The sequence below is a fragment of the Carcharhinus amblyrhynchos genome, unplaced genomic scaffold, assembly GCF_965287045.1.
Source record: "Carcharhinus amblyrhynchos unplaced genomic scaffold, sCarAmb.v2.hapA scaffold_493, whole genome shotgun sequence".
NCBI lineage: Eukaryota > Metazoa > Chordata > Chondrichthyes > Carcharhiniformes > Carcharhinidae > Carcharhinus > Carcharhinus amblyrhynchos.
In genome coordinates this window covers 55,001-82,500 of record NW_027650233.1, presented here as the reverse complement: position 1 = coordinate 82,500, position 27,500 = coordinate 55,001, and the positions used below count along the sequence as shown (strand labels likewise).

Here is a 27,500-nt window from a genome sequence, read left to right as displayed (position 1 = left end):
TGAAGGGAAAGTCGTGTTTAAGGAATTTACTGGATTTTTATGAAGGTGTGACGAGTGCGGTTGACAGAGGGGAACCGGTGGATGTGGTGATTTTAGATTTCCAGAAGGCGTTCGATAAGGTGCCTCACAAAAGGTTGCTGGGGAAGATAAGGGGGGGGTGGTTTAGAACGGAGTTGAGGAGGAACTTCTTCACTCAAAGGGTGGTGAATCTCTGGCATTCTCTGCCCGTTGAAGTGGTGGAGGCTGCCTCGCTAAATATTTTTAAGACGCGGGTTGATGGGTTTTTGATAAGAGAGGGGATTAAGGGTTATGGGGAGAGGGCGGGAAAGTGGAACTGATCCACGACAGATCAGCCATGATCTTATTGAATGGCGGGGCAGGCTCGAAGGGCTAGATGGCCTACTCCTGCTCCTATTTCTGATGTGCAGTAACATGCCGAGAGGGCAGGGTGGGTAAAGGGCTGAATGGCCTTTTCCAGGACTGTATCGGCCTATTGTGGTGACGGGAGGGCAGTGTTGTTTAATGGGAGCAGCATTAACAATTTGGAAAAGGTGACTGTTGCCCCATAAGTGAGCGGAGAGCAGGGGGAATGCTCAACAGGGTCTTGGTCAATTGGGCCAGTGGGCTGACGAATGGCAGATGGAGTTTAATTTAGACAAATGCGAGGTGATGCATTTTGGTCGATTGAACCAGGGCAGGACTTACTCAGTTAATGGTAGGGCGTTGGGGAGAGTTACAGAACAAAGAGATCTAGGGGGACAGGTTCATAGCTCCTTGAAAGTGGAGTCACAGGTGGACAGAGTGGTGAAGAAGACATTCGGCATGCTTGGTTTCATCGGTCAGAACATTGAATACAGGAGTTGGGACGTCTTGTTGAAGTTGTACGAGACATTGGTAAGGCCACACTTGGAATACTGTGTCCAGTTCTGGTCACCCTATTATAGAAAGGATATTATTAAACTAGGAAGAGCGCAGAAAAGATTTACTAGGATGCTCCCGGGACTTGATGGATTGAGTTATAAGGAGAGGCTGGAGAGACTGGGACTTTTTTCTCTGGAGCGTAGGAGGCTGAGGGGTGATCTTATAGAGGTCTATAAAATAATGAGGGGCACAGATCAGCTAGATAGTCAATATCTTTTCCCCAAAGGTAGGGGAGTCTAAAACTAGAGGGCAGAGGTTTAAGGTGAGAGGGGAGAGATACAAAAGGGTCCAGAGGGGCAATTTTTTCACCCAGAGGGTGGTGAGTGTCTGGAACGAGCTGCCAGAGGCAGTAGTAGAGGCGGGGACAATTTTATCTTTTAAAAAGCATTTACACAGTTACATGGGTACGATGGGTATAGAGGGATAAGGGGCCAAATGCGGGAAATTGGGATGAGCTAAGTGTTTAAAAAAAGGGGTGGCATGGACAAGTTGGGCCGAAGGGCCTGTTTCCGTGCTGTAAACCTCTATCTGTGACTCGAGAACCGCACCGGGAGGACTGGCTGGCTGGTCGATCTCCTGATCTGGGTGTTAGTCAGAGAGTCTGAGGCAAGCCAGCAATGAGACACATCGAGTCTGTGACTTCATCAATGGAGAATTCCAGCTGTGGGTTCCAGCAGGAAATCTAAAGCAGCTGTTTGTTTACACCACGGCTGCGGAGAGAAGCCAGGGAATCGGGGAAACAGAGAGAGAGAGACAGGAAATCGGGGAAACAGAGAGAGAGAGACAGGGAATCGGGGAAACAGAGAGAGAGAGAGACAGGGAATCGGGGAAACAGAGAGAGAGAGACAGGGAATCGGGGAAACAGAGAGAGAGAGAGACAGGGAATCGGGGAAACAGAGAGAGAGAGAGACAGGGAATCGGGGAAACGGAGAGAGAGAGAGACAGGGAATCGGGGAAACAGAGAGAGAGAGACAGGGAATCGGGGAAACGGAGAGAGAGAGAGACAGGGAATCGGGGAAACGGAGAGAGAGAGAGACAGGGAATCGGGGAAACAGAGAGAGAGAGACAGGGAATCGGGGAAACAGAGAGAGAGAGAGACAGGGAATCGGGGAAACAGAGAGAGAGAGAGACAGGGAATCGGGGAAACAGAGAGAGAGAGACAGGGAATCGGGGAAACGGAGAGAGAGAGAGACAGGGAATCGGGGAAACGGAGAGAGAGAGAGAGACAGGGAATCGGGGAAACGGAGAGAGAGAGAGAGACAGGGAATCGGGGAAACGGAGAGAGAGAGAGAGACAGGGAATCGGGGAAACGGAGAGAGAGAGAGAGACAGGGAATCGGGGAAACGGAGAGAGAGAGAGAGACAGGGAATCGGGGAAACGGAGAGAGAGAGAGACAGGGAATCGGGGAAACAGAGAGAGAGAGACAGGGAATCGGGGAAACAGAGAGAGAGAGACAGGGAATCGGGGAAACGGAGAGAGAGAGAGACAGGGAATCGGGGAAACGGAGAGAGAGAGAGACAGGGAATCGGGGAAACGGAGAGAGAGAGACAGGGAATCGGGGAAACGGAGAGAGAGAGACAGGGAATCGGGGAAACGGAGAGAGAGAGAGACAGGGAATCGGGGAAACGGAGAGAGAGAGAGACAGGGAATCGGGGAAACGGAGAGAGAGAGAGACAGGGAATCGGGGAAACGGAGAGAGAGAGAGACAGGGAATCGGGGAAACGGAGAGAGAGAGAGACAGGGAATCGGGGAAACGGAGAGAGAGAGAGACAGGGAATCGGGGAAACGGAGAGAGAGAGAGACAGGGAATCGGGGAAACAGAGAGAGAGAGAGACAGGGAATCGGGGAAACAGAGAGAGAGAGAGACAGGGAATCGGGGAAAGAGAGAGAGAGAGACAGGCATCGGGTACATCGCTGGGCTCACACACACACTGAAATCACTATTAAAGGAGTGTTCCTTCACACCCGGGCTCTCACACACACTGAAATCACTATTAAAGGAGTGTTCCTTCACACCCGGGCTCACACACACACACTGAAATCACTATTAAAGGAGTGTTCCTTCACACCCGGGCTCTCACACACACTGAAATCACTATGAAAGGAGTGTTCCTTCACACCCGGGCTCTCACACACACTGAAATCACTATGAAAGGAGTGTTCCTTCACACCCGGGCTCACACACACACTGAAATCACTATTAAAGGAGTGTTCCTTCACACCCGGGCTCACACACACACACTGAAATCACTATTAAAGGAGTGTTCCTTCACACCCGGGCTCACACACACACTGAAATCACTATTAAAGGAGTGTTCCTTCACACCCGGGCTCACACACACACACTGAAATCACTATTAAAGGAGTGTTCCTTCACACCCGGGCTCTCTCTCACACACACTGAAATCACTATTAAAGGAGTGTTCCTTCACACCCGGGCTCACACACACACTGAAATCACTATTAAAGGAGTGTTCCTTCACACCCGGGCTCTCACACACACTGAAATCACTATGAAAGGAGTGTTCCTTCACACCCGGGCTCACACACACACTGAAATCACTATTAAAGGAGTGTTCCTTCACACCCGGGCTCACACACACACACTGAAATCACTATTAAAGGAGTGTTCCTTCACACCCGGGCTCACACACACACTGAAATCACTATTAAAGGAGTGTTCCTTCACACCCGGGCTCACACACACACACTGAAATCACTATTAAAGGAGTGTTCCTTCACACCCGGGCTCTCTCTCACACACACTGAAATCACTATTAAAGGAGTGTTCCTTCACACCCGGGCTCACACACACACTGAAATCACTATTAAAGGAGTGTTCCTTCACACCCGGGCTCACACACACACTGAAATCACTATTAAAGGAGTGTTCCTTCACACCCAGGCTCAGACACACTGAAATCACTATTAAAGGAGTGTTCCTTCACACCCAGGCTCACACACACTGAAATCACTATTAAAGGAGTGTTCCTTCACACCCGGGCTCACAGACACACTGAAATCACTATTAAAGGAGTGTTCCTTCACACCCGGGCTCTCACACACACTGAAATCACTATTAAAGGAGTGTTCCTTCACACCCGGGCTCTCACACACACACTCCGAAATCACTATTAAAGGAGTGTTCCTTCACACCCGGGCTCTCACACACACTGAAATCACTATTAAAGGAGTGTTCCTTCACACCCGGGCTCACACACACTGAAATCAATATTAAAGGAGTGTTCCTTCACACCCGGGCTCTCACACACACTGAAATCACTATTAAAGGAGTGTTCCTTCACACCCGGGCTCACACACACACACTGAAATCACTATTAAAGGAGTGTTCCTTCACACCCGGGCTCACACACACACTGAAATCACTATTAAAGGAGTGTTCCTTCACACCCGGGCTCTCACACACACTGAAATCACTATTAAAGGAGTGTTCCTTCACACCCGGGCTCACACACACTGAAATCAATATTAAAGGAGTGTTCCTTCACACCCGGGCTCTCACACACACTGAAATCACTATTAAAGGAGTGTTCCTTCACACCCGGGCTCACACACACACACTGAAATCACTATTAAAGGAGTGTTCCTTCACACCCGGGCTCACACACACACTGAAATCACTATTAAAGGAGTGTTCCTTCACACCTGGGCTCACACACACACTGAAATCACTATTAAAGGAGTGTTCCCTCACACCCGGGCTCTCACACACACACACTGAAATCACTATTAAAGGAGTGTTCCTTCACACCCGGGCTCTCACACACACACTGAAATCACTATTAAAGGAGTGTTCCTTCACACCCGGGCTCTCACACACACTGAAATCACTATTAAAGGAGTGTTCCTTCACACCCGGGCTCACACACACACTGAAATCACTATTAAAGGAGTGTTCCTTCACACCCGGGCTCTCACACACACTGAAATCACTATTAAAGGAGTGTTCCTTCACACCCGGGCTCACACACACACTGAAATCACTATTAAAGGAGTGTTCCTTCACACCCGGGCTCTCTCACACACACTGAAATCACTATTAAAGGAGTGTTCCTTCACACCCGGGCTCTCACACACACACTGAAATCACTATTAAAGGAGTGTTCCTTCACACCCGGGCTCTCACACACACACTGAAATCACTATTAAAGGAGTGTTCCTTCACACCCGGGCTCTCACACACACTGAAATCACTATTAAAGGAGTGTTCCTTCACACCCGAGCTCACACACACACTGAAATCACTATTAAAGGAGTGTTCCTTCACACCCGGGCTCTCACACACTGAAATCACTATTAAAGGAGTGTTCCTTCACACCCGGGCTCACACACACACTGAAATCTTTTCTGCCCCAGCAATGACACAGGGTCAGTGCTGAGGGAGTGCCGCACTGTCAGAGGGTCAGTGCTGAGGGAGTGCCGCACTGTCAGAGGGTCAGTGCTGAGGGAGGGCCGCACTGTCAGAGGGTCAGTGCTGAGGGAGTGCCGCACTGTCAGAGGGTCAGTGCTGAGGGAGCGCCGCACTGTCAGAGGGTCAGTGCTGAGGGAGCGCCGCACTGTCAGAGGGTCAGTGCTGAGGGAGTGCCGCACTGTCAGAGGGTCAGTGCTGAGGGAGTGCCGCACTGTCAGAGGGTCAGTGCTGAGGGAGTGCCGCACTGTCAGAGGGTCAGTGCTGAGGGAGTGCCGCACTGTCAGAGGGTCAGTGCTGAGGGAGCGCCGCACTGTCAAATCTCCTGTTCACATTTTTGTCTCCAGGGAGAACAGTCTGAACTCTCCAATCCGTCATGTTATGTGAAGGTTCTGAATCCTTGGAAATATCCTTTTAACCCCTCCATGCTCTCCAGTGAGTTCATATTGTTCCTACATTTTGGCGCCCAGAACTGTCCACAATACTCGAGCTGAAGTCTAACTAGTGTCTTGTCTATGTTGAGAATTCCCTCCTTATTCTTGAATACTGTTTGTTTTATTCCGGATTCCTCATACTCTCCCCCCTTTACTGAAGGATTGACCAATCTCAGAAGGAGATGGAGGTCCCACACCTGCACAGTGAGCCTCAGCATCTCCCTGATTGGCTGTGGAACACGATGAGGGTCATTCAAACAGGTTGACGCATGAGGTTTAAAGTTTATTGGTTAATGTCACAAATAGGCTTACATTAACACTGCAATGAAGTTACAGTCGGCAGTTAGGAAGGTAAATACAATGTTAGCATTCATGTCGAGAGGGCTAGAATACAAGAGCAGGGATGGACTTCTGAGGCTGGATAAGGCTCGGGTCAGACCAGACCAGTTTTGGGCCCCGTATCTAAGGAAGGATGTGCCGGTCTTGGAAAGGATCCAGAGGAGGTTCACAGGAATGATCCCTGGAATGAAGAGCTTGTCGGATGAGGAACGGGTTGAGGACTCTGGGTCTGTACTCGATGGAGTTTAGAAGGATGAGGGGGGGGATCTTATTGAAACTTACAGGATACTGCGAGGCCCTGGATAGAGTGGACGTGGAGAGGGTGTTTCCACTAGTAGGAAAAACTAGAACCAGAGGGAACAACCTCAGGGTAAAGGGATGATCCTTTAAAACAGAGATGAGGGGGGATTTCTTCAGCCAGAGAGTGGGGAATGTGGGGAACTCTTTGCCACAGAGGAGGCCGGGTCACTGAGTGTCTTTAAGACAGAGATAGATCGGTCCCTGATTAATAAGGGGTCAAAGATGACGGGAAGAAGTCGGGAGAATGGGGTTGTAAAACGATGCTGGAGCAGACTCGATAGGCTGAGTTCTGATGGTGGTATGATTCTAATTTAATCCTCTGCCTTGTTCTTGCAGAATGGGATTGCGGTGAGTGGGGTCTGTGAACAGATTGGAGGATGACTGAGACACAGATCGCAACCACTCCTCTGCCTGAGTCACTCTCAGACAGGAAGCCATTAGCAGTCCTACTGGATTCAGCCAATAACTCATCCACGGGCCCTGGTGAGTGTTTGTACCCTGTGGGCGGGGAGGGTTGGGATTGGATTCATTATTGTCACATGTACTGGGATACAGTGAAAAGTATTGTTTCTTGCACGCTGCACAACGCATACCGTGCATAGAGTACATAGGGGAGAAGGACGGGAGAGAGTGCAGAATGTCGTGTTACAGTCACAGCGAGGGTGTGGAGAAAGATCAGCTTAATGTGAGGTCGGTCCATTCAAAAGTCTGACAGCAGCAGGGAAGAAGCTGTTCTTGAGTCGGTCGGTACGGGACCTCAGACTTTTGTATCTTTTTCCCGATGGAAGAAGGTGGGAGAGAGAATGTCCGGGGTGTGTGTGTGGGGGGGTCCTTGATTATACCGGCTGCTTTTCCCCGAGGCAGCGGGAAGTGTAGACAGAGTCAATGGATGGGAGGCTGGTTTGTGTGATGGGATTGGGGGCTACATTCACCACCCTTTTGTAGTTCCTTGTGGTCTTGGGCAGAGCAGGAGCCCAGACCGAGCTGTGACACAACCAGAAAGAATGCTTTCTATGGGGCATCTGTAAAAGTTGGTGAGAGTCGTAGCGGACATGTGAGTGGAACTGGTGTGTGTGTGTGACAGCGGTCGGAGGAGTTATTCACTCTCACTGCCTCTCTTTTGATTTCAGGTGCTCCCAATCCACCTGTCAAAACCAAGCCTACCGTCCCTCCCAAACCCTTTGCTGCGAAGCCCCCCCTGGCTGAGCTGCCGTCCCTTCGCAAAGTCAACTCGTTGGCTGGGCCCAGGCCCTATGGCGCCCCCGGAGGCCGGCCTCATCAGCCAGTCCGCCGCCCCTCAACGTCTGCTGCCTCGCCCTGCGCCTCGCCCACCTCGCCCCTGACCCCGGTTCCTGGAGGACACCCCCTCTCCTCCCCTGCCCCTGCCCCTGCCCCGGCCCCGGCCCCGGCGGCTCCACCCCTGCTGGAGCTGCTGGCCGAGGCCATGAGGAGCCCCCCGCCCTCTACCTCACCCTCAGCCGGCCCCGCGCCGCCTCCCCTGGCCGGCCAGCCGGCAGCTGCGGCCGAGCGGCCAGCTGGGAAGCCGGTGTTCCGGGTCAGGCCAGTGGCAGTGCGGGGCTCCGGGAAGAGATTCCCCGGCACCACGGTGGAGGAGATCCTGGCCAAGATGGAGGAGCCGAAGCGGGAGGGGGAAGGAGCTGGAGGCGGGCGGAGGAGGAGCCGGGAACTCTCGTCCAGCGAGGTGTCGCCACGTTTTGGATCCACTTCCTTTGCCTTCTTCAACCGGGAACCAGCAGGAGGAGTGTTCACCGTCCCAGCAAGAGAGGGCAAGGAAAACCGGCCGGCATCGCTGGCTCACTCCGTCTGTACGGAAAGCAGCCCAGAAACACCAGCACGGGACGGACAGAGCGCCGAAACCAGCACCACCAGCCCCCAGGCACCAGAACACAGGCAAGTGAGATCGCCACACACTGTCCCCCCCCATCAAACACTCCCAGGACAGGTACAGCACGGGGTTAGATACAGAGTAAAGCTCCCTCTACACTGTCCCCCCATCAAACACTCCCAGGACAGGTACAGCACGGGGTTAGATACAGAGTAAAGCTCCCTCTACACTGTCCCCCATCAAACACTCCCAGGACAGGTACAGCACGGGGTTAGATACAGAGTAAAGCTCCCTCTACACTGTCCCCCATCAAACACTCCCAGGACAGGTACAGCACGGGGTTAGATACAGAGTAAAGCTCCCTCTACACTGTCCCCCCCATCAAACACTCCCAGGACAGGTACAGCACGGGGTTAGATACAGAGTAAAGCTCCCTCTAAACTGTCCCCCCATCAAACACTCCCAGGACAGGTACAGCACGGGGTTAGATACAGAGTAAAGCTCCCTCTACACTGTCCCCCCATCAAACACTCCCAGGACAGGTACAGCACGGGGTTAGATACAGAGTAAAGCTCCCTCTACACTGTCCCCATCAAACACTCCCAGGACAGGTACAGCACGGGGTTAGATACAGAGTAAAGCTCCCTCTACACTGTCCCCCCATCAAACATTCCCAGGACAGGTACAGCACGGGGTTAGATACAGAGTAAAGCTCCCTCTACACTGTCCCCCCCATCAAACACTCCCAGGACAGGTACAGCACAGGATTAGATATAGAGTAAAGCTCCCTCTACACTGTCCCCCATCAAACACTCCCAGGACAGGTACAGCACGGGGTTAGATACAGAGTAAAGCTCCCTCTACACTGTCCCCCATCAAACACTCCCAGGACAGGTACAGCACGGGGTTAGATACAGAGTAAAGCTCCCTCTACACTGTCCCCCCATCAAACACTCCCAGGACAGGTACAGCACGGGGTTAGATACAGAGTAAAGCTCCCTCTACACTGTCCCCCATCAAACACTCCCAGGACAGGTACAGCACGGGGTTAGATACAGAGTAAAGCTCCCTCTACACTGTCCCCCCCATCAAACACTCCCAGGACAGGTACAGCACGGGGTTAGATACAGAGTAAAGCTCCCTCTACACTGTCCCCCCATCAAACACTCCCAGGACAGGGACAGCACGGGGTTAGATACAGAGTAAAGCTCCCTCTACACTGTCCCCATTAAACACTCCCAGGACAGGTACAGCACAGGGTTAGATACAGAGTAAAGCTCCCTCTACACTGTCCCCCCATCAAACACTCCCAGGACAGGTACAGCACGGGGTTAGATACAGAGTAAAGCTCTCTCTACACTGTCCCCCCATCAAACACTCCCAGGACAGGTACAGCATGGGGTTAGATACAGAGTAAAGCTCCCTCTGCACTGTCCCCCCATCAAACACTCCCAGGACAGGTACAGCACGGGGTTAGATACAGAGTAAAGCTCCCTCTACACTGTCCCCATCAAACACTCCCAGGACAGGTACAGCATGGGGTTAGATACAGAGTAAAGCTCCCTCTACACTGTCCCCCATCAAACACTCCCAGGACAGGTACAGCACGGGGTTAGATACAGAGTAAAGTTCCCTCTAAACTGTCCCCCCATCAAACACTCCCAGGACAGGTACAGCACGGGGTTAGATACAGAGTAAAGCTCCCTCTACACTGTCCCCCCATCAAACACTCCCGGGACAGGTACAGCACGGGGTTAGATACAGAGTAAAGCTCCCTCTACACTGTCCCCATCAAATACTCCCAGGACAGGTACAGCACGGGGTTAGATACAGAGTAAAGCTCCCTCTACACTGTCCCCCCATCAAACACTCCCGGGACAGGTACAGCACGGGGTTAGATACAGAGTAAAGCTCCCTCTACACTGTCCCCATCAAATACTCCCAGGACAGGTACAGCACGGCGTTAGATACAGAGTAAAGCTCCCTCTACACTGTCCCCCCATCAAACACTCCCGGGACAGGTACAGCACGGGGTTAGATACAGAGTAAAGCTCCCTCTACACTGTCCCCCCATCAAACACTCCCAGGACAGGTACAGCACGGGGTTAGATACAGAGTAAAGCTCCCTCTACACTGTCCCCCCATCAAGCACTCCCAGGACAGGTACAGCACAGGGTTAGATACAGAGTAAAGCTCCCTCTACATTGTCCCCCCATCAAACACCCCCAGGACAGGTACAGCACGGGGTTAGATACAGAGTAAAGCTCCCTCTACACTGTCCCCCCATCAAACACTCCCAGGACAGGTACAGCACGGGGTTGGATACAGAGTAAAGCTCCCTCTACACTGTCCCCCCATCAAACATTCCCAGGACAGATACAGCACGGGGTTAGATACAGAGTAAAGCTCCCTCTACACTGTCCTCATCAAACACTAACATTATTATTATGGACTATAAGTTAAATGGTAAAAAATTGTAGCATGCTGCTGTGCAGAGGGATCTGGGTGTCCTTGTGCAGGAATCTCAAGGAGTTGGTTTGTAGGTGCAGCAGGTAATGAAGAAGGTAAATGGAATTTTGTCCTTCATTGCCAGAGGGATGGAGTTTAAAAACAGTGAGGTTATGTTGCAGCTGTATAAGGTGCTGGTGAGGCCACACCTGGAGTTACTGTGTACAGTTTTGGTCTCCTTTCTTGAGAAAGGATATACTGGCACTGGAGGGGGTACAGAGGAGATTCACTAGGGTGATTCCGGAGTTGAGAGGGTTGGATTATGAGGAGAGACTGAGTAGACTGGGGCTATACTCATTGGAATTCAGAAGAATGAGGGGAGATCTTATAGAAACATATAAGATTACGAAGCGAATAGATAAGATAGAAGCAGGGAGGTTGTTTCCACTGGCAGGTAAAACTAGAACTAGGGGGCACGGTCTCAGAATAAGGGGGAGCAGATTTAGGACTGAGTTGAGGAGGAACTTCTTCACACAAAGGGTTGTGAATCTGTGGAAATCCCTGCCCAGTTGAGGCTCCCTCATTGAATGTTTTTAAGAACATAAGAACATAAGAAATAGGAGCAGGAGTAGGCCATCTAGCCCTTCGAGCCTGCCCCGCCATTCAATAAGATCATGGCTGATCTGTCGTGGCTCAGTTCCACTTTCCCGCCCTCTCCCCATAACCCTTAATCCCCTCTCTTATCAAGAACCCATCAACCCGCTTCTTAAAAATATTTAGCGAGGCAGCCTCCACCACTTCAACGGGCAGAGAATTCCAGAGATTCACCACCCTTTGAGTGAAGAAGTTCCTCCTCAACTCTGTTCTAAACCGCCTCCCCTTTATCTTGAGGCTGTGCCCCCTAGTACTACTGTCTTTTCTGAGCGGGAAGAGTCTCTCCACCTCTATCCTATCCATCCCATTCATCATCTTATATGTCTCAATGAGATCTCCCCTCATTCTTCTAAACTCTAACGAGTACAAGCCTAGTTTATTCAGCCTCTCCTCATAGCTCAACCCCCTCAACTCCGGTATCTTTTAGGGCAAGGATAGAAAGATTTTTGAACAGTAAAGGAATTAAGGGTTATGGTGAGCGGGCGGGTAAGTGGAGCTGAGCCCATGAAAGGATCAGCCATGATCTTACTGAATGGCGGGGCAGGCTCGAGGGGCTGAATGGCCCCCTCCTGCTCCTAGTGCTGATGTTCTGGTGTACAGCACAGTGTTAGATTGCCCTGTTTGGTGTGAGATTGGGGATTCTCAGTGAGGTTGGTGGGGCGGGCGCGGGGGGGGGTGGGATTTCGATGAGATTTATTTCTCTCTCTCTCTCCCTCTGGTTGACAGATACCCCTCCGCTGGGGGTGAGCAGAGCAGCCCCCAGACACAGCCCCAGGTGAGTGTTTGGTACGGGGTGTGGCAGGGTGTTGGGGAGTAAGTGGAGGAAATGGTGGGGGGGGGAGGGAGAGGTGGTAGAGGGGAACCAGAGGATGAGGGAGGGAGAAGGAACAGACGGGGTGGGGGGGATGGTTTGGGGTGTGAATGGGAGGGGTAAGCAGGTGAGGGATGTCAGGGCCCTAGGATAGGATTGTGGAGGGTGGGTGCTGGGTCTGGGTGTGGGTGGTGGGACTGGGTGTGGGTGTGGGTGGGTGCTGGGACTGGGTGCTGGGTGTGGGTGTTGGTGGGTGCTGGGACTGGGTGTGGGTGTTGGGACTGGGTGCTGGGTGTGGGTGTCGGTGGGTGCTGGGACTGGGTGTGGGTGCTGGGTGAGGGTGTCGGTGGGTGCTGGCTGTGGGTGTCGGTGGGTGCTGGGACTGGGTGCTGGGTGTGGGTGTTGGGACTGGGTGCTGGGTGAGGGTGTCGGTGGGTGCTGGGCCTGGGTGGTGGGGCTGGGTGTGGGTGCTGGGACTGGGTGTGGGTGTGGGTGTCGGTGGGTGCTGGGTGTGGGTGGGTGCTGGGGCTGGGTGCTGGGACTGGGTGCTGGGTGTGGGTGGGTGCTGGGACTGGGTGCTGGGTGTGGGTGGGTGCTGGGGCTGGGTGCTGGGTGTGGGTGTGGGTGGGTGCTGGGGCTGGGTGTGGGTGTGGGTGGGTGCTGGGGCTGGGTGTGGGTGGGTGCTGGGACTGGGTGCTGGGTGTGGGTGGGTGCTGGGACTGGGTGCTGGGTGTGGGTGTGGGTGGGTGCTGGGTGTGGGTGGGTGCTGGGGCTGGGTGTGGGTGCTGGGGCTGGGTGTGGGTGTGGGTGGGTGCTGGGACTGGGTGCTGGGACTGGGTGCTGGGTGTGGGTGTGGGTGGGTGCTGGGACTGGGTGCTGGGTGTGGGTGTGGGTGGGTGCTGGGTGTGGGTGGGTGCTGGGACTGGGTGCTGGGTGTGGGTGTGGGTGGGTGCTGGGGCTGGGTGCTGGGTGTGGGTGGGTGCTGGGTGTGGGTGGGTGCTGGGACTGGGTGCTGGGACTGGGTGCTGGGTGAGGGTGTCGGTGGGTGCTGGGACTGGGTGCTGGGTGTGGGTGGGTGCTGGGTGTGGGTGTGGGTGGGTGCTGGGGCTGGGTGCTGGGTGTGGGTGTGGGTGGGTGCTGGGTGTGGGTGGGTGCTGGGACTGGGTGAGGGTGTCGGTGGGTGCTGGGACTGGGTGAGGGTGTCGGTGGGTGCTGGGACTGGGTGGTGGGTGTGGGTGGGTGCTGGGACTGGGTGGTGGGTGTGGGTGGGGGCTGGGTGTGGGTGTGGGTGGGTGCTGGGTGTGGGTGGGTGCTGGGTGAGGGTGTCGGTGGGTGCTGGGACTGGGTGCTGGGTGAGAGTGTCGGTGGGTGCTGGGACTGGGTGCTGGGTGTGGGTGGGTGCTGGGGCTGGGTGTGGGTGTGGGTGGGTGCTGGGGCTGGGTGCTGGGTGTGGGTGTGGGTGGGTGCTGGGTGTGGGTGGGTGCTGGGACTGGGTGCTGGGTGAGGGTGTCGGTGGGTGCTGGGACTGGGTGCTGGGTGTGGGTGGGTGCTGGGGCTGGGTGTGGGTGTGGGTGGGTGCTGGGGCTGGGTGTGGGTGTGGGTGGGTGCTGGGGCTGGGTGCTGGGTGTGGGTGGGTGCTGGGGCTGGGTGCTGGGTGTGGGTGTCGGTGGGTGCTGGGACTGGGTGCTGGGTGTGGGTGGGTGCTGGGACTGGGACTGGGTGCTGGGTGAGGGTGTCGGTGGGTGCTGGGACTGGGTGCTGGGTGTGGGTGGGTGCTGGGACTGGGTGTGGGTGGGTGCTGGGACTGGGTGTGGGTGGGTGCTGGGACTGGGTGCTGGGTGTGGGTGGGTGCTGGGTGTGGGTGTGGGTGGGTGCTGGGACTGGGTGCTCTGTCTGGGTGAACTCTGCTCCCCGTCTCCCCGCAGGTTTTGTCTGAGCTGCGGATGTCAGAGGTCATCGTTTCCGGCACGCTGGGGTCAGAGGTCATTGAGGACGCGGCGCTGGGGTCAGAGGTCGGCGAGAGGTGGTCAGTGGGGCAGCCAGGAGCCCGTCCCCTCCTCCAGCCGGACCTACCTACTGCAGAGTGCGATCCCATGGGGGACGATGGCCGCTCGGTGCCCCCCGTCCCCCCCTCCTCTCCCCCCGGCTCCATCCAGACGTCTCCCCCCCCCGGGGCCGAGCTCAGCCCCCGGCTCTGGGCCCTGATGGAGCGACAGCGCAGACAGGCTCCAGACACCGAGGAAGAGCGTCTGGCTGAGGAGAAGCGTCTGGCCGAGGAGAAGTGTCTGGAAGAGCGTCTGGCTGAGGAGAAGCATCTGGAAGAGCGTCTGGCCGAGGAGAGGTGTCTGGAAGAGCGTCTGGCTGAGGAGAAGCATCTGGAAGAGCGTCTGGCCGAGGAGAGGTGTCTGGAAGAGCGTCTGGCTGAGAGGCATTTGGAAGAGCGTCTGGCCGAGGAGAAGCGTCTGGAAGAGCGTCTGGCCGAGGAGAAGCGTCTGGAAGAGCGTCTGGCCGAGGAGAGGCGTCTGGAAGAGCGTCTGGCCGAGGAGAGGCGTCTGGAAGAGCGTCTGGCCGAGGAGAAGCGTCTGGAAGAGCGTCTGGCCGAGGAGAAGCGTCTGGAAGAGCGTCTGGCCGAGGAGAAGCGTCTGGAAGAGCGTCTGGCCGAGGAGAAGCGTCTGGCTGAGGAGAAGCGTCTGGAAGAGCGTCTGGCTGAGGAGAAGCGTCTGAAAGAGCGTCTGGCTGAGGAGAAGCGTCTGGAAGAGCGTCTGGCTGAGGAGAAGCGTCTGGAAGAGCGTCTGGCTGAGGAGAAGCGTCTGGAAGAGCGTCTGGCCGAGGAGAAGCGTCTGGAAGAGCGTCTGGCCGAGGAGAAGCATCTGGCCGAGGAGAAGCGTCTGGAAGAGCGTCTGGCCGAGGAGAAGCGTCTGGAAGAGCGTCTGGCCGAGGAGAGGCGTCTGGCCGAAGAGAAGCGTCTGGCCGAGGAGAGGCATTTGGAAGAGCGTCTGGCCGAGGAGAAGCGTCTGGAAGAGCGTCTGGCCGAGGAGAGGCGTCTGGAAGAGCGTGTGGCCGAGGAGAGGCGTCTGGAAGAGTGTCTGGCCGAGGAGAGGCGTCTGGAAGAGCGTCTGGCCGAGGAGAGGCGTCTGGAAGAGCGTCTGGCCGAGGAGAGGCGTCTGGAAGAGCGTCTGGCCGAGGAGAGGCGTCTGGAAGAGCGTCTGGCCGAGGAGAGGCGTCTGGAAGAGCGTCTGGCCGAGGAGAGGCGTCTGGAAGAGCGTCTGGCCGAGGAGAAGCGTCTGGAAGAGCGTCTGGCCGAGGAGAAGTGTGTGGAAGAGCGTCTGGCCGAGGAGAAGCGTGTGGAAGAGCGTCTGGCCGAGGAGAAGCGTCTGGAAGAGCGTCTGGCCGAGGAGAAGCGTCTGGAAGAGCGTCTGGCCGAGGAGAAGCGTCTGGAAGAGCGTCTGGCCGAGGAGAAGCGTCTGGAAGAGTGTCTGGCCGAGGAGAAGCGTCTGGAAGAGCGTCTGGCCGAGGAGAAGCGTCTGGAAGAGCGTCTGGCCGAGGAGAGGCGTCTGGCCGAGGAGAAGCGTGTGGAAGAGCGTCTGGCCGAGGAGAAGCGTCTGGAAGAGCGTCTGGCCGAGGAGAGGCTTCTAGAAGAGCGTCTGGCCGAGGAGAAGCGTCTGGAAGAGCGTCTGGCCGAGGAGAGGCGTCTGGAAGAGCGTCTGGCCGAGGAGAAGCGTCTGGAAGAGCGTCTGGCCGAGGAGAAGCGTGTGGAAGAGGGTGTGGCCGAGGAGAAGCGTCTGGAAGAGCGTCTGGCCGAGGAGAGGCGTGTGGAAGAGCGTCTGGCCGAGGAGAGGCGTCTGGAAGAGCGTCTGGCCGAGGAGAGGCGTCTGGAAGAGCGTCTGGCCGAGGAGAAGCGTCTGGAAGAGCGTCTGGCCGAGGAGAAGCATCTGGAAGAGCGTCTAGCCGAGGAAGAGTGTCTGGCCGAGGCGAGACGGGTGGGGCAGTGGGCGGATGAGGAAGATCTGGCCGAGGGAAAGGATCTGACAGTCGAGGGGAATCGAGGGAGCCGATACCTCGCCAAGGAGGAGGGGGACTCTCCGGCAGTCCCTCAGCCGTCCTGTCTGGGGGCAGACGTCTCCCGCTCCTCGGACTGGGGCCTGTCCGAGTCCTTCGAGTGGGCGGCCCCTCGAACTCCAGACCGGGCTGGAGGGCAGCCAGACAGAACTGACCACTCGCCCTTTGTCCAGCCGGGGACTGGGCCGGACGGGGAGACAGAGCGTCCGGGAGATGGGGAGACGGAGCGACTCACACCCTCAGGTGAACTGTCTGAGCCCGAGAGAGACCTCCAGCCCCCCACCATGGCCGAGGAAGAGGCAGCGGGGACCCCTGGGAGTCACACCAAGACCAGCAGCGAGGGCAGAGACACAGTCAGCAGACAGCGCGAGGGACTGGGCGAAGCGAATGGAGCAAGCGGAGAGCGCGACCAGGTAATGGAACCGGGGTGGTGGGGGGGGGGGTGACCCCTTTAACTCTGCAGGTGTACTGTCCCTTTAACTGTGCTACTGAGGGCATACTGTCACTTTAATCGTGCTACTGAGGGCGTACTGTCCCTTTAACCGTGCTACTGAGGGCGTACTGTCCCTTTAACCGTGCTACTGAGGGCGTACTGTCCCTTTAACCGTGCTACTGAGGGCGTACTGTCCCTTTAACCGTGCTACTGAGGGCGTACTGTCCCTTTAACCGTGCTACTGAGGGCGTACTGTCCCTTTAACCGTGCTACTGAGGGCGTACTGTCCCTTTAACCGTGCTACTGAGGGCGTACTGTCCCTTTAACCGTGCTACTGAGGGCGTACTGTCCCTTTAACCGTGCTACTGAGGGCGTACTGTCCCTTTAACCGTGCTACTGAGGGCGTACTGTCCCTTTAACCGTGCTACTGAGGGCGTACTGTCCCTTTAACCGTGCTACTGAGGGCGTACTGTCCCTTTAACCGTGCTACTGAGGGCGTACTGTCCCTTTAACCGTGCTACTGAGGGCGTACTGTCCCTTTAACCGTGCTACTGAGGGCGTACTGTCCCTTTAACTGTGCTACTGAGGGCGTACTGTCCCTTTAACTGTGCTACTGAGGGCGTACTGTCCCTTTAACTGTGCTACTGAGGGCGTACTGTCCCTTTAACTGTGCTACTGAGGGCGTACTGTCCCTTTAACTGTGCTACTGAGGGCGTACTGTCCCTTTAACTGTGCTACTGAGGGCGTACTGTCCCTTTAACTGTGCTACTGAGGGCGTACTGTCCCTTTAACTGTGCTACTGAGGGCGTACTGTCCCTTTAACTGTGCTACTGAGGGCGTACTGTCCCTTTAACTGTGCTACTGAGGGCGTACTGTCCCTTTAACTGTGCTACTGAGGGCGTACTGTCCCTTTAACTGTGCTACTGAGGGCGTACTGTCCCTTTAACTGTGCTACTGAGGGCGTACTGTCCCTTTAACTGTGCTACTGAGGGCGTACTGTCCCTTTAACTGTGCTACTGAGGGCGTACTGTCCCTTTAACTGTGCTACTGAGGGCGTACTGTCCCTTTAATCGTGCTACTGAGGGCGTACTGTCACTTTAATCGTGCTACTGAGGGTGTACTGTCACTTTAATCGTGCTACTGAGGGCGTACTCTCCCTTTAACTGTGCTACTGAGGGTGTACTGTCACTTTAATCGTGCTACTGAGGGTGTACTGTCACTTTAATCGTGCTACTGAGGGTGTACTGTCACTTTAATCGTGCTACTGAGGGTGTACTGTCACTTTAATCGTGCTACTGAGGGCGTACTGTCCCTTTAACTGTGCTACTGAGGGCGTACTGTCCCTTTAACCGTGCTACTGAGGGTGTACTGTCACTTTAATCGTGCTACTGAGGGTGTACTGTCCCTTTAACTGTGCTACTGAGGGCGTACTGTCCCTTTAACTGTGCTACTGAGGGCGTACTGTCCCTTTAACTGTGCTACTGAGGGTGTACTGTCACTTTAATCGTGCTACTGAGGGTGTACTGTCCCTTTAACTGTGCTACTGAGGGCGTACTGTCCCTTTAACCGTGCTACTGAGGGTGTACTGTCCCTTTAACTGAGTCGGAGCACGTCCTGCCTCTCTGATCCAAAGGGTGTACTGCCAGGGAGAGCGTCGTATTCCTTTGGGTCATGTCCTGTCCCTTTAACTGGGCTGTAAGGTCTGGATCTTCTCTGCAGCTGGACTGGAGAATTCATTCCGTCCCCATACCCAACCTGAAGGATAGTTGTTCTGGTAATACAGCTGGAATTACACAGCATGTTGAAGCTTCTAACCTTGCACTCATCACATCACTGCGCAAGAATGGCACTGCATAAGCGAAAAACAAGAATCTACACTCTATGAGAGCACTGGTTGGGTAGCAAGTGGACTCCGAATGGCCAAGATGTAGCCATGGGGAATGCACTAGTTGATGGTGGCCAATAGTTAACTGCCAAGCATCATCTGCAACTTAAATCCAGGCGCCTTGACCCTGATTGGTTGAGGCATTGCCCGTCAGGGGGGTGGCGTAGCTTAGCGAATGTCTGAAACCTCTTGTGTTTAGCTGGAACAGGCACAGTGTGTGCGCACACGCCTGAGATAAAAAGCTTCAACTGGTCCCTTATTTTCAGCATAAAGTTCTCCAGGTGTGTGTACTGTCCCTTTAACTGTGCTGGAGATGGTGCCCTGTCCCTTTAAGCATGCTAGAGAGAGTGTCCTGTCTGTTTAACCGCTATAGAGTGTTCAGTCTCCTTCACTGAACTAACTAGTCTGTAGTGTCCCTTTAACTGTGCGGGAGAAGATGTCCCTGTCCCTTTAACTGTGCTATGGGGGCCACCCTGTCCCTTTAAGACCTTTGATGGTGCCTTTCCTCTACGTGCGCCAGCGAGGATATTTCCATAAAATCCCAATAGTGCAGAAGGAGACCATTCGGCCCATCGAATCTGTACCGACCCACCCAGGCCCTATCCCCTTAACCCCACGCATTTACCCTTTAGTTCCCCTGACATTAAGGAGCAATTTAGCACGGCCAATCCCCCGAACTACACACCTTTCAGACTGTGGGAGGAAACCCACGCAGACACGGGGAGAACGTGCAGACTCCGCACAGACAGTGACCCGAGCCGGGAATCGAACCCGGGTCCCTGGTGCTGTGAGGCAGCAGTGCTAACCCACGTTGCCACAATGTCACCCCTGCTCTGGTATCTGAAAGATGTGTGGGTTAGGGGGATTGGCCGTACCAAATTACCCCTTAGTGTCCAAAGATGTGCAGGTTAGGTGGACTAGAGAGGATGCAATATTAGATCTCCTATTAGGAAATGAGTTAGGACAAGTGACGGAAGTGTGTGTCGGGGAACAGTTTGGTCCCAGTGATCGTAACGCCATTAGTTTCAACTTGATCATGGATAAAGATAGATCTGGTCCTCGGGTTGAGGTTCTAAACTGGAAAAAGGCCAAATTTGAAGAAATGAGAAAGGATATAAAAAGCGTGGATTGGGACAGGCTGTTCTCTGGCAAGGATGTGATTGGTAAATGGGAGGCCTTCGAAGGAGAGATTTTGAGAGCGCAGAGTTTGTATGTTCCTGTCAGGATTACAGGCAAAGTGAATAAGAATAAGGAAGCTTGGTTCTCAAGGGATATTGCAACTCTGATAAGGAAGGAGAGAGAGATGTATGGCATGTATAGGCAACAGGGAACAAATAAGATGCTTGAGGAGTACAAAAAGTGCGAGAAACTACTTAAGAAGGAAATCAAGAGGGCTAAAAGAATACATGAGGTTGCTTTGGCAGACAGAGTGAAGGGTAATCCTAAGAGCTTCTACAGGTGTATTAAGAGCAAAAGGATAGTAAGGGATAAAATTGGTCCTTTAGGTTTACCAGGATGTTGCCTGGTATGGAGGGGAGGTCCTATGAGGAGAGACTGAGGGATTTGAGGTTGTTTTTGTTAGAAAGAAGGCGGCTAAGAGGGGACCTTATTGAAACATATAAGATGATTAGAGGTTTAGATAGGGTGGACAGTGATAGCCTTTTTCCTCGGATGGAGAAAGCTAGCACGAGGGGGGCATGGCTTTAAATTAAGGGGGGGTAGTTATAGGACGGATGTCAGGGGTAGGTTCTTTACCCAGAGGGTGGTGAGGGATTGGAATGCCCTGCCTGCTGCAGTTGTAAATGCGCCTAGTTTGGGGGCGTTTAAGAGATCCGTGGATAGGTTTGTGGATGGAAAGGGTTTGGTTTAGGTTAGAGGGTCTTTGCTTTTTTAATTGGTCGGCGCAACATATTGGGCCGAAGGGCCTGTTCTGCGCTGTAATGTTCTATGTTCTATGTTGAAGATCAGAGTGGTTGGCTTTGTATGGAACCAAAAGAAATAGGGGAGATATTAAATGGGTTTTTTGCATCGTATTTACTAAGGAAACTGGCATGGAGTCTATGGAAATAAGGCAAACAAGTAGGGAGGTCAGGGAACCTTTACAGATTAAAGGGGAGGAGGTGCTTGTTGTCTTGAGGCAAATCAGAGTGGATAAATCCCCAGGACCGGACAGGGTATTCCCTCGGCCCTTGAGGGAGACGAGTGTTGACGTTACAGGGTCCCTGGCAGATATATTTAAAATGTCGGTATCCACAGGTGAGGTGCCGGATGATTGGAGGACAGCTCATGTTGTTCCATTGCTTAAAAAAGGCTCAAAAAGTAATCCGGGAAATTATAGGCCGGTAAGTTTGACGTCAGTAGGTAAATTATTGGAAGGAGTACCAAGAGATAGGATCTACAAATACTTGGATAGACAGGGACTTACTGGGGAGAGTCAACATGGCTTTGTGCACCGTAGGTCATGTTTAACCAATCTATTAAGAGTTTTTCGAGGAGATTACCAGGAAAGTGGATGAAGGGAAGGCGGTGGATGTTGTCTACCTGGATTTCAGCAAGGCCTTTGATAAGGTCCCACATGGGAGGTTAGTTAGGTAGGTTCAGTCGCTAGGTATACATGGAGAGGTAGTAAATTGGAAGAAGCCAGAGAGTGGTTGTGAAGGATTGCTTCTCTGAGTGGAGGCCTGTGACTAGGGGTGTGCTGCAGGGATCGGTGTTGGGTCCATTGTTGTTTGTCATCTATATCAGTGATCTGGATGATAATGTGGTAAATTGGATCATCAAATTTGCTGATGATACAAAGACTGGAGGTGTAGTGGACAGTGAGGAAGGTTTCCAAAGCTTGCAGAGGGATTTGGACCAACTAGAAAAATGGGCTGAAAAATAGAAGATGGAGTTTAACGCAGACAAGTGTGAGGTATTGCACTTTGGAAGGACAAACCAAAGTAGAACATACAGGGTAAATGGTAGGACTCTGAAGAGTGCAGTAGAACAGAGGGATCTGGGAATACAAGTACAGAATTCCCTAAAAGTGACGTCACAGATAGATAGGGTCGTAAAGAGTGCTTTTAGTACATTGGCCTTTATAAATCAGAGTATTGAGTATAAGAGTTGGAGTTTTATGGTGAGGTTGTATAAGGCATTAGTGAGGCTGAATTTAGAGTATTGTGTAGAGTTTTGGTCACCTAGTTACAGAAAGGATGTAAATAAGGTTGAAAGAGTGCAGAGAAGGTTCACAAGGATGTTGCCGGGACTTGAGAAGCTGAGTTACAGAGAGAGATTGAATAGGTCAGGACTTTATTCCCTGGAGAATGAGGGGAGATTTGATAGAGGTGTGTAAGATTTTGATGGGTATAGATAGAGTGAATGCAAACAGGCTTTTTCCACTGAGGTTAGGGGAGAAAAAAAACCAGAGGGCATGGGTTAAGTAAAAGGGACAGTTAAACAGACAGAAGACTCTCTCTAGCATGCTTAAAGGGACAGGGTACCCACGCCAGCACAGTTAAAGGGACAGTACACACCCTGGAGAACTGTGCAGAAAATAAGGGACTAGTTGAAGCTTTTTGTCTCTCGCGAATACGTCCTGTGCCTTTAAGGCCTGTACTACCTGTGCACCCTGTCCCTTTAAGGCCATAAGAACATAAGAAATAGGAGCAGGAGTAGGCCATCTAGCCCTTCGAGCCTGCCCCGCCATTCAATAAGATCATGGCTGATCTGTCGTGGCTCAGTTCCACATTCCCGCCCTCTCCCCATAACCCTTAATCCCCTCTCTTATCAAAAACCCATCAACCCGCGTCTTAAAAATATTTAGCGAGGCAGCCTCCACCACTTCAACGGGCAGAGAATTCCAGAGATTCACCACCCTTTGAGTGAAGAAGTTCCTCCTCAACTCCGTTCTAAACTGCCCCCCTTTTATCTTGAGGCTGTGCCCCCTAGTCCTACTGTCTTTTCTGAGCGGGAAGAGTCTCTCCACCTCTATCCTATCCATCCCATTCATCATCTTATACGTTTCTATAAGATCCCCCCTCAGTCTTCTAAACTCTAACGAGTACAAGCCTAGTTTATTCAGCCTCTCCTCATAGCTCAACCCCCTCATCTCCAGTATCAGCCTAGTAAACCTCCTCTGCACTCCCTCCAAGGCCAATATATCCTTGTGCATGTGCAGCGCCCAAAACTGCACACAGTACTCCAGCTGCGGCCTCACCAATGCCCTATACAGCTGCAGCAAGACCTCCCTACTTTTATATTCAATCCCCCTCGCTATGAAGGCCAGCATCCCATTCGCCTTCCTGACCACCTGCTGCACCTGTCGGCTGGGATTTTGCGACTCATGCACAAGGACCCCCAGGTCCCTCTGCACCGTCGCCTGCTGCAGTTTTTCGCCCTTTAAATAGTAATCCCTCCTACTATTATTTCTGCCAAAGTGGATAACCTCACACTTCCTAACATTGTACTCCATCTGCCAGGTCCTCGCCCACTCACTCAGCCTATCCAGATCCCTCTGCAGACTTTCCACACCCTCCGCACAATTTGCTTTTCCACTCATCATTGTGTCATCAGCAAATTTCGTCACCCTACATTCAGCCCCCTCCTCCAGATCATCTATATAAATGGTAAATAGCTGAGGCCCCAGCACCGACCCCTGGGGCACTCCACTACTCACCAACCGCCAATCTGAATAGCACCCATTGACCCCCACTCTCTGCTTCCTGTTAGACAGCCAATCCTCTATCCACAATTGAGGCCTGTGCTATCTGCTCTTTTCGAGCCTCTGTCTGTGACTCCTGTTCCCTTTAAGGCGAGGGATGATCTGGTCTGCCCTTTCAAGGCTGTTGACTGCTTGTTCTGTCCTCCTAAAGCTGGCTCTGTAGGTCCTGTCCCTTTAAGGCTGGCACTCTGAATGAAAGGTGTGTCCCAGAGAGACAGAGACAGAGACAGACAGGAGGATGACGAACAGGGAGGGGTGCGAGCAGAGTCTCCCAGGACTGTGGGAGCCGGTTGTTGGACAAGTTCCGGCAAGATCTCCCTTAGGTACACACACACTCACACAAACTCTCAAATTCACACTCACACACAAACTCACACACAAACTCTCTCTCACACACACAAACTCACACACAAACTCTCTCTCACACACATACACACACACACAAACTCTCAAATTCACACACACGCACAAACTCTCAAATTCACACACACACACAAACTCTCACACAAACACACACACACTCACACACACACTCAGACACACAAACTCACACACAAACTCCACATACACACACACAAACTCTCAAATTCACACACACGCCAACTCTCCGCAACTCCCCAAACTCTCTCACGCACAAACTCTCTCACGCACAAACTCTCTCACGCACAAACTCTCTCACGCACAAACTCTCTCACGCACAACTCTCTCACGCACAAACTCTCTCACGCACAAACTCTCTCACGCACAAACTCTCTCACGCACAAACTCTTCACGCACAAACTCTCTCACGCACAAACTCTCTCACGCACCATTCTCACTGTGACATCAGAGGCAGGGGAAGGGACAGACTGAGATCAGACTGTGTCTCAGAGCTCTATGGGGGGGGGGTGGTGGTGTGTGGGGGCTGCAGGGGGGGTTGGGGGAGTGTGGGTGCTGCGGGGGGGGTGTGTGGGGGGAGTGCAGTCACTGGAACGATGGATGTAGGGACCACACAAACCACTCACGTCACAATCGACTCCCTCCTGTGGAGGATGGCACTGCAGACACACTCCGTATGTCAGTCTACAGATCCCAGAATCGGGAATGACGCTCATTCCCGCAAACTAAACAGCCGCTACTCCAAGGAGTTTGAGATAGCGATGAGTAGAGACAGTGCCTATTGAAGTAGGGGGGAACGGGGGGAGGCAAGAATTAACCCTCTGACCCCCACCACCTCTCCCCCCCCCACCACCACCTCTCCCCCCCCACCACCACCCTCCCCCCCCCACCACCACCTCTCCCCCCCCCACCACCTCTCCCCCCCCACCACCTCTCCCCCCCCCCACCACCTCTCCCCCCCCCCACTCTCCCCCCCCACCACCTCTCCCCCCGCCACCACCTCTCCCCCCCCCACCACCTCTCCCCCATTTACACTCAGACATTGGGCAGCCTGTTCCCCTGTCGGAGGGGGGCAGGGAGGGGGGATTAACTGGCCTCACCGTGTGTGTAAGTGATTGTGAGTGTGTGAGTATTAATCTTTGCCCTGTTCCCTGCACAGTGCGACGGGGACCCACAGAGTGGGGAGAGCCACACCTGTCAGTACGCAGAGGACTGGCAGGGGGAGAATGGAGAGGGTTCGGACCCCGAGGTCAGGGAGCAAGAGGGGCCCGAGCGAGAGAGGTCGGAGCAGGTTCCTGTGAGATTAAACCCCAGTGACCTCCTCCTCCGCAGCGAACTGCGACATTCAAAGGAGACCTTAGAACCCAGTGAGATCGATGGAAAGATAAACTCGCACTCAAGGTAAAAACTCCTCATAACACGTTTCAGTGAGAGGCAGTCTCTCAGTCAGGGACTCTGTTTAAAGGAGGAGTCTCTCAGTCAGGGACTCTGTTTAAAGGGGGAGTCTCTCCGTCAGGGACTCTGTTTAATGGGGGAGTCTCTCCGTCAGGGACTCTGTTTAAAGGGGGAGTCTCTCCGTCAGGGACTCTGTTTAAAGAGGGAGTCTCTCCGTCAGGGACTCTGTTTAACGGGGGAGTCTCTCCGTCAGGGACTCTGTTTAAAGGGGGAGTCTCTCCGTCAGGGACTCTGTTTAAAGAGGGAGTCTCTCCGTCAGGGACTCTGTTTAAAGGGGGAGTCTCTCCGTCAGGGACTCTGTTTAAAGAGGGAGTCTCTCCATCAGGGACTCTGTTTAAAGGGGGAGTCTCTCCGTCAGGGACTCTGTTTAAAGAGGGAGTCTCTCCGTCAGGGACTCTGTTTAAAGGGGGAGTCTCTCCGTCAGAGACTCTGTTTAAAGAGGGAGTCTCTCCGTCAGGGACTCTGTTTAACGGGGGAGTCTCTCCGTCAGGGACTCTGTTTAAAGGGGGAGTCTCTCCGTCAGGGACTCTGTTTAAAGAGGGAGTCTCTCCGTCAGGGACTCTGTTTAAAGAGGGAGTCTCTCCGTCAGGGACTCTGTTTAAAGGGGGAGTCTCTCCGTCAGGGACTCTGTTTAAAGAGGGAGTCTCTCCGTCAGGGACTCTGTTTAAAGGGGGAGTCTCTCCGTCAGAGACTCTGTTTAAAGGGGGAGTCTCTCCATCAGGGACTCTGTTTAAAGAGGGAGTCTCTCCGTCAGGGACTCTGTTTAAAGAGGGAGTCTCTCCGTCAGGGACTCTGTTTAAAGGGGGAGTCTCACCGTCAGGGACTCTGTTTAAAGGGGGAGTCTCTCAGTCAGGGACTCTGTTTAAAGGGGGAGTCTCTCCGTCAGGGACTCTGTTTAAAGGGGGAGTCTCTCCATCAGGACTCTGTTTAAAGGGGGGAGTCTCTCCGTCAGGGACTCTGTTTAAAGGGGGAGTCTCTCCATCAGGGACTCTGTTTAAAGGGGGAGTCTCTCCGTCAGGGACTCTGTTTAAAGGGGAGTCTCTCCGTCAGGGACTCTGTTTAAAGGGGAGTCTCTCCGTCAGGGACTCTGTTTAAAGGGGGAGTCTCTCCGTCAGGGACTCTGTTTAAAGGGGGGAGTCTCTCCGTCAGGGACTCTGTTTAAAGAGGGAGTCTCTCCGTCAGGGACTCTGTTTAAAGAGGGAGTCTCTCCGTCAGGGACTCTGTTTAACGGGGGAGTCTCTCCGTCAGGGACTCTGTTTAAAGGGGGAGTCTCTCCGTCAGGGACTCTGTTTAAAGAGGGAGTCTCTCCGTCAGGGACTCTGTTTAAAGGGGGAGTCTCTCCGTCAGGGACTCTGTTTAAAGGGGGAGTCTCTCCGTCAGGGACTCTGTTTAAAGAGGGAGTCTCTCCGTCAGGGACTCTGTTTAAAGGGGGAGTCTCTCCGTCAGAGACTCTGTTTAAAGGGGGAGTCTCTCCATCAGGGACTCTGTTTAAAGAGGGAGTCTCTCCGTCAGGGACTCTGTTTAAACAGGGAGTCTCTCCGTCAGGGACTCTGTTTAAAGGGGGAGTCTCACCGTCAGGACTCTGTTTAAAGGGGGAGTCTCTCAGTCAGGGACTCTGTTTAAAGGGGGAGTCTCTCCATCAGGGACTCTGTTTAAAGGGGGAGTCTCTCCATCAGGGACTCTGTTTAAAGGGGGAGTCTCTCCGTCAGGGACTCTGTTTAAAGGGGGAGTCTCTCCGTCAGGGACTCTGTTTAAAGGGGGAGTCTCTCCGTCAGGGACTCTGTTTAAAGGGGGAGTCTCTCCGTCAGGGACTCTGTTTAAAGGGGGGAGTCTCTCCGTCAGGGACTCTGTTTAAAGGGGGAGTCTCTCCGTCAGGGACTCTGTTTAAAGGGGGAGTCTCTCCGTCAGGGACTCTGTTTAAAGGGGGGAGTCTCTCCGTCAGGGACTCTGTTTAAAGGGGGAGTCTCTCCGTCAGGGACTCTGTTTAAAGGGGGAGTCTCTCCATCAGGGACTCTGTTTAAAGGGGGGAGTCTCTCCGTCAGGGACTCTGTTTAAAGAGGGAGTCTCTCCGTCAGGGACTCTGTTTAAAGGGGGAGTCTCTCCGTCAGGGACTCTGTTTAAAGAGGGAGTCTCTCAGTCAGGCCTTGCCGTTTGTGGGGAATCTGTTACTGACCCTGATGCTGTCACCTTTCCAGTGAACAGACTGCGGAGACAAACGGGACAGTGGATTTGAGCTCTGGTTTGGAGCTGAATGGGGTGACCGTGGATTCCAGTGAGACTGAAGGCGCTACGCCGACTGTGACTAAGGAAATGGAGGAGCCGGAACCGGGAGACCCACAGGCAGCCGGAACGCCAGAGGGAATCGACGGAGGAGCTGACACAACAACACAAGATGGGAACATT

General features: G+C 53.7%; 1 protein-coding gene across 1 annotated transcript in view; it reads left to right on the top strand.

Annotated features, from left to right (window-relative positions):
• Window positions 1-27,500, top strand: part of LOC145339480 (uncharacterized) — a 46,492-nt gene that overhangs the window by 13,595 nt on the left and 5,397 nt on the right. Inside the window, exons 2-7 of the mRNA XM_080183949.1 lie at window positions 6,760-6,906; window positions 7,554-8,334; window positions 12,098-12,146; window positions 14,108-16,654; window positions 24,802-25,043; window positions 27,293-27,500. The exon at window positions 27,293-27,500 is cut by the window's right edge and continues 18 nt beyond it. Of these exons, the coding sequence (XP_080040075.1) occupies window positions 6,801-6,906; window positions 7,554-8,334; window positions 12,098-12,146; window positions 14,108-16,654; window positions 24,802-25,043; window positions 27,293-27,500 (3,933 nt within the window). The 5' untranslated portion in view covers window positions 6,760-6,800. The remainder of the gene's footprint in view (window positions 1-6,759; window positions 6,907-7,553; window positions 8,335-12,097; window positions 12,147-14,107; window positions 16,655-24,801; window positions 25,044-27,292) is intronic.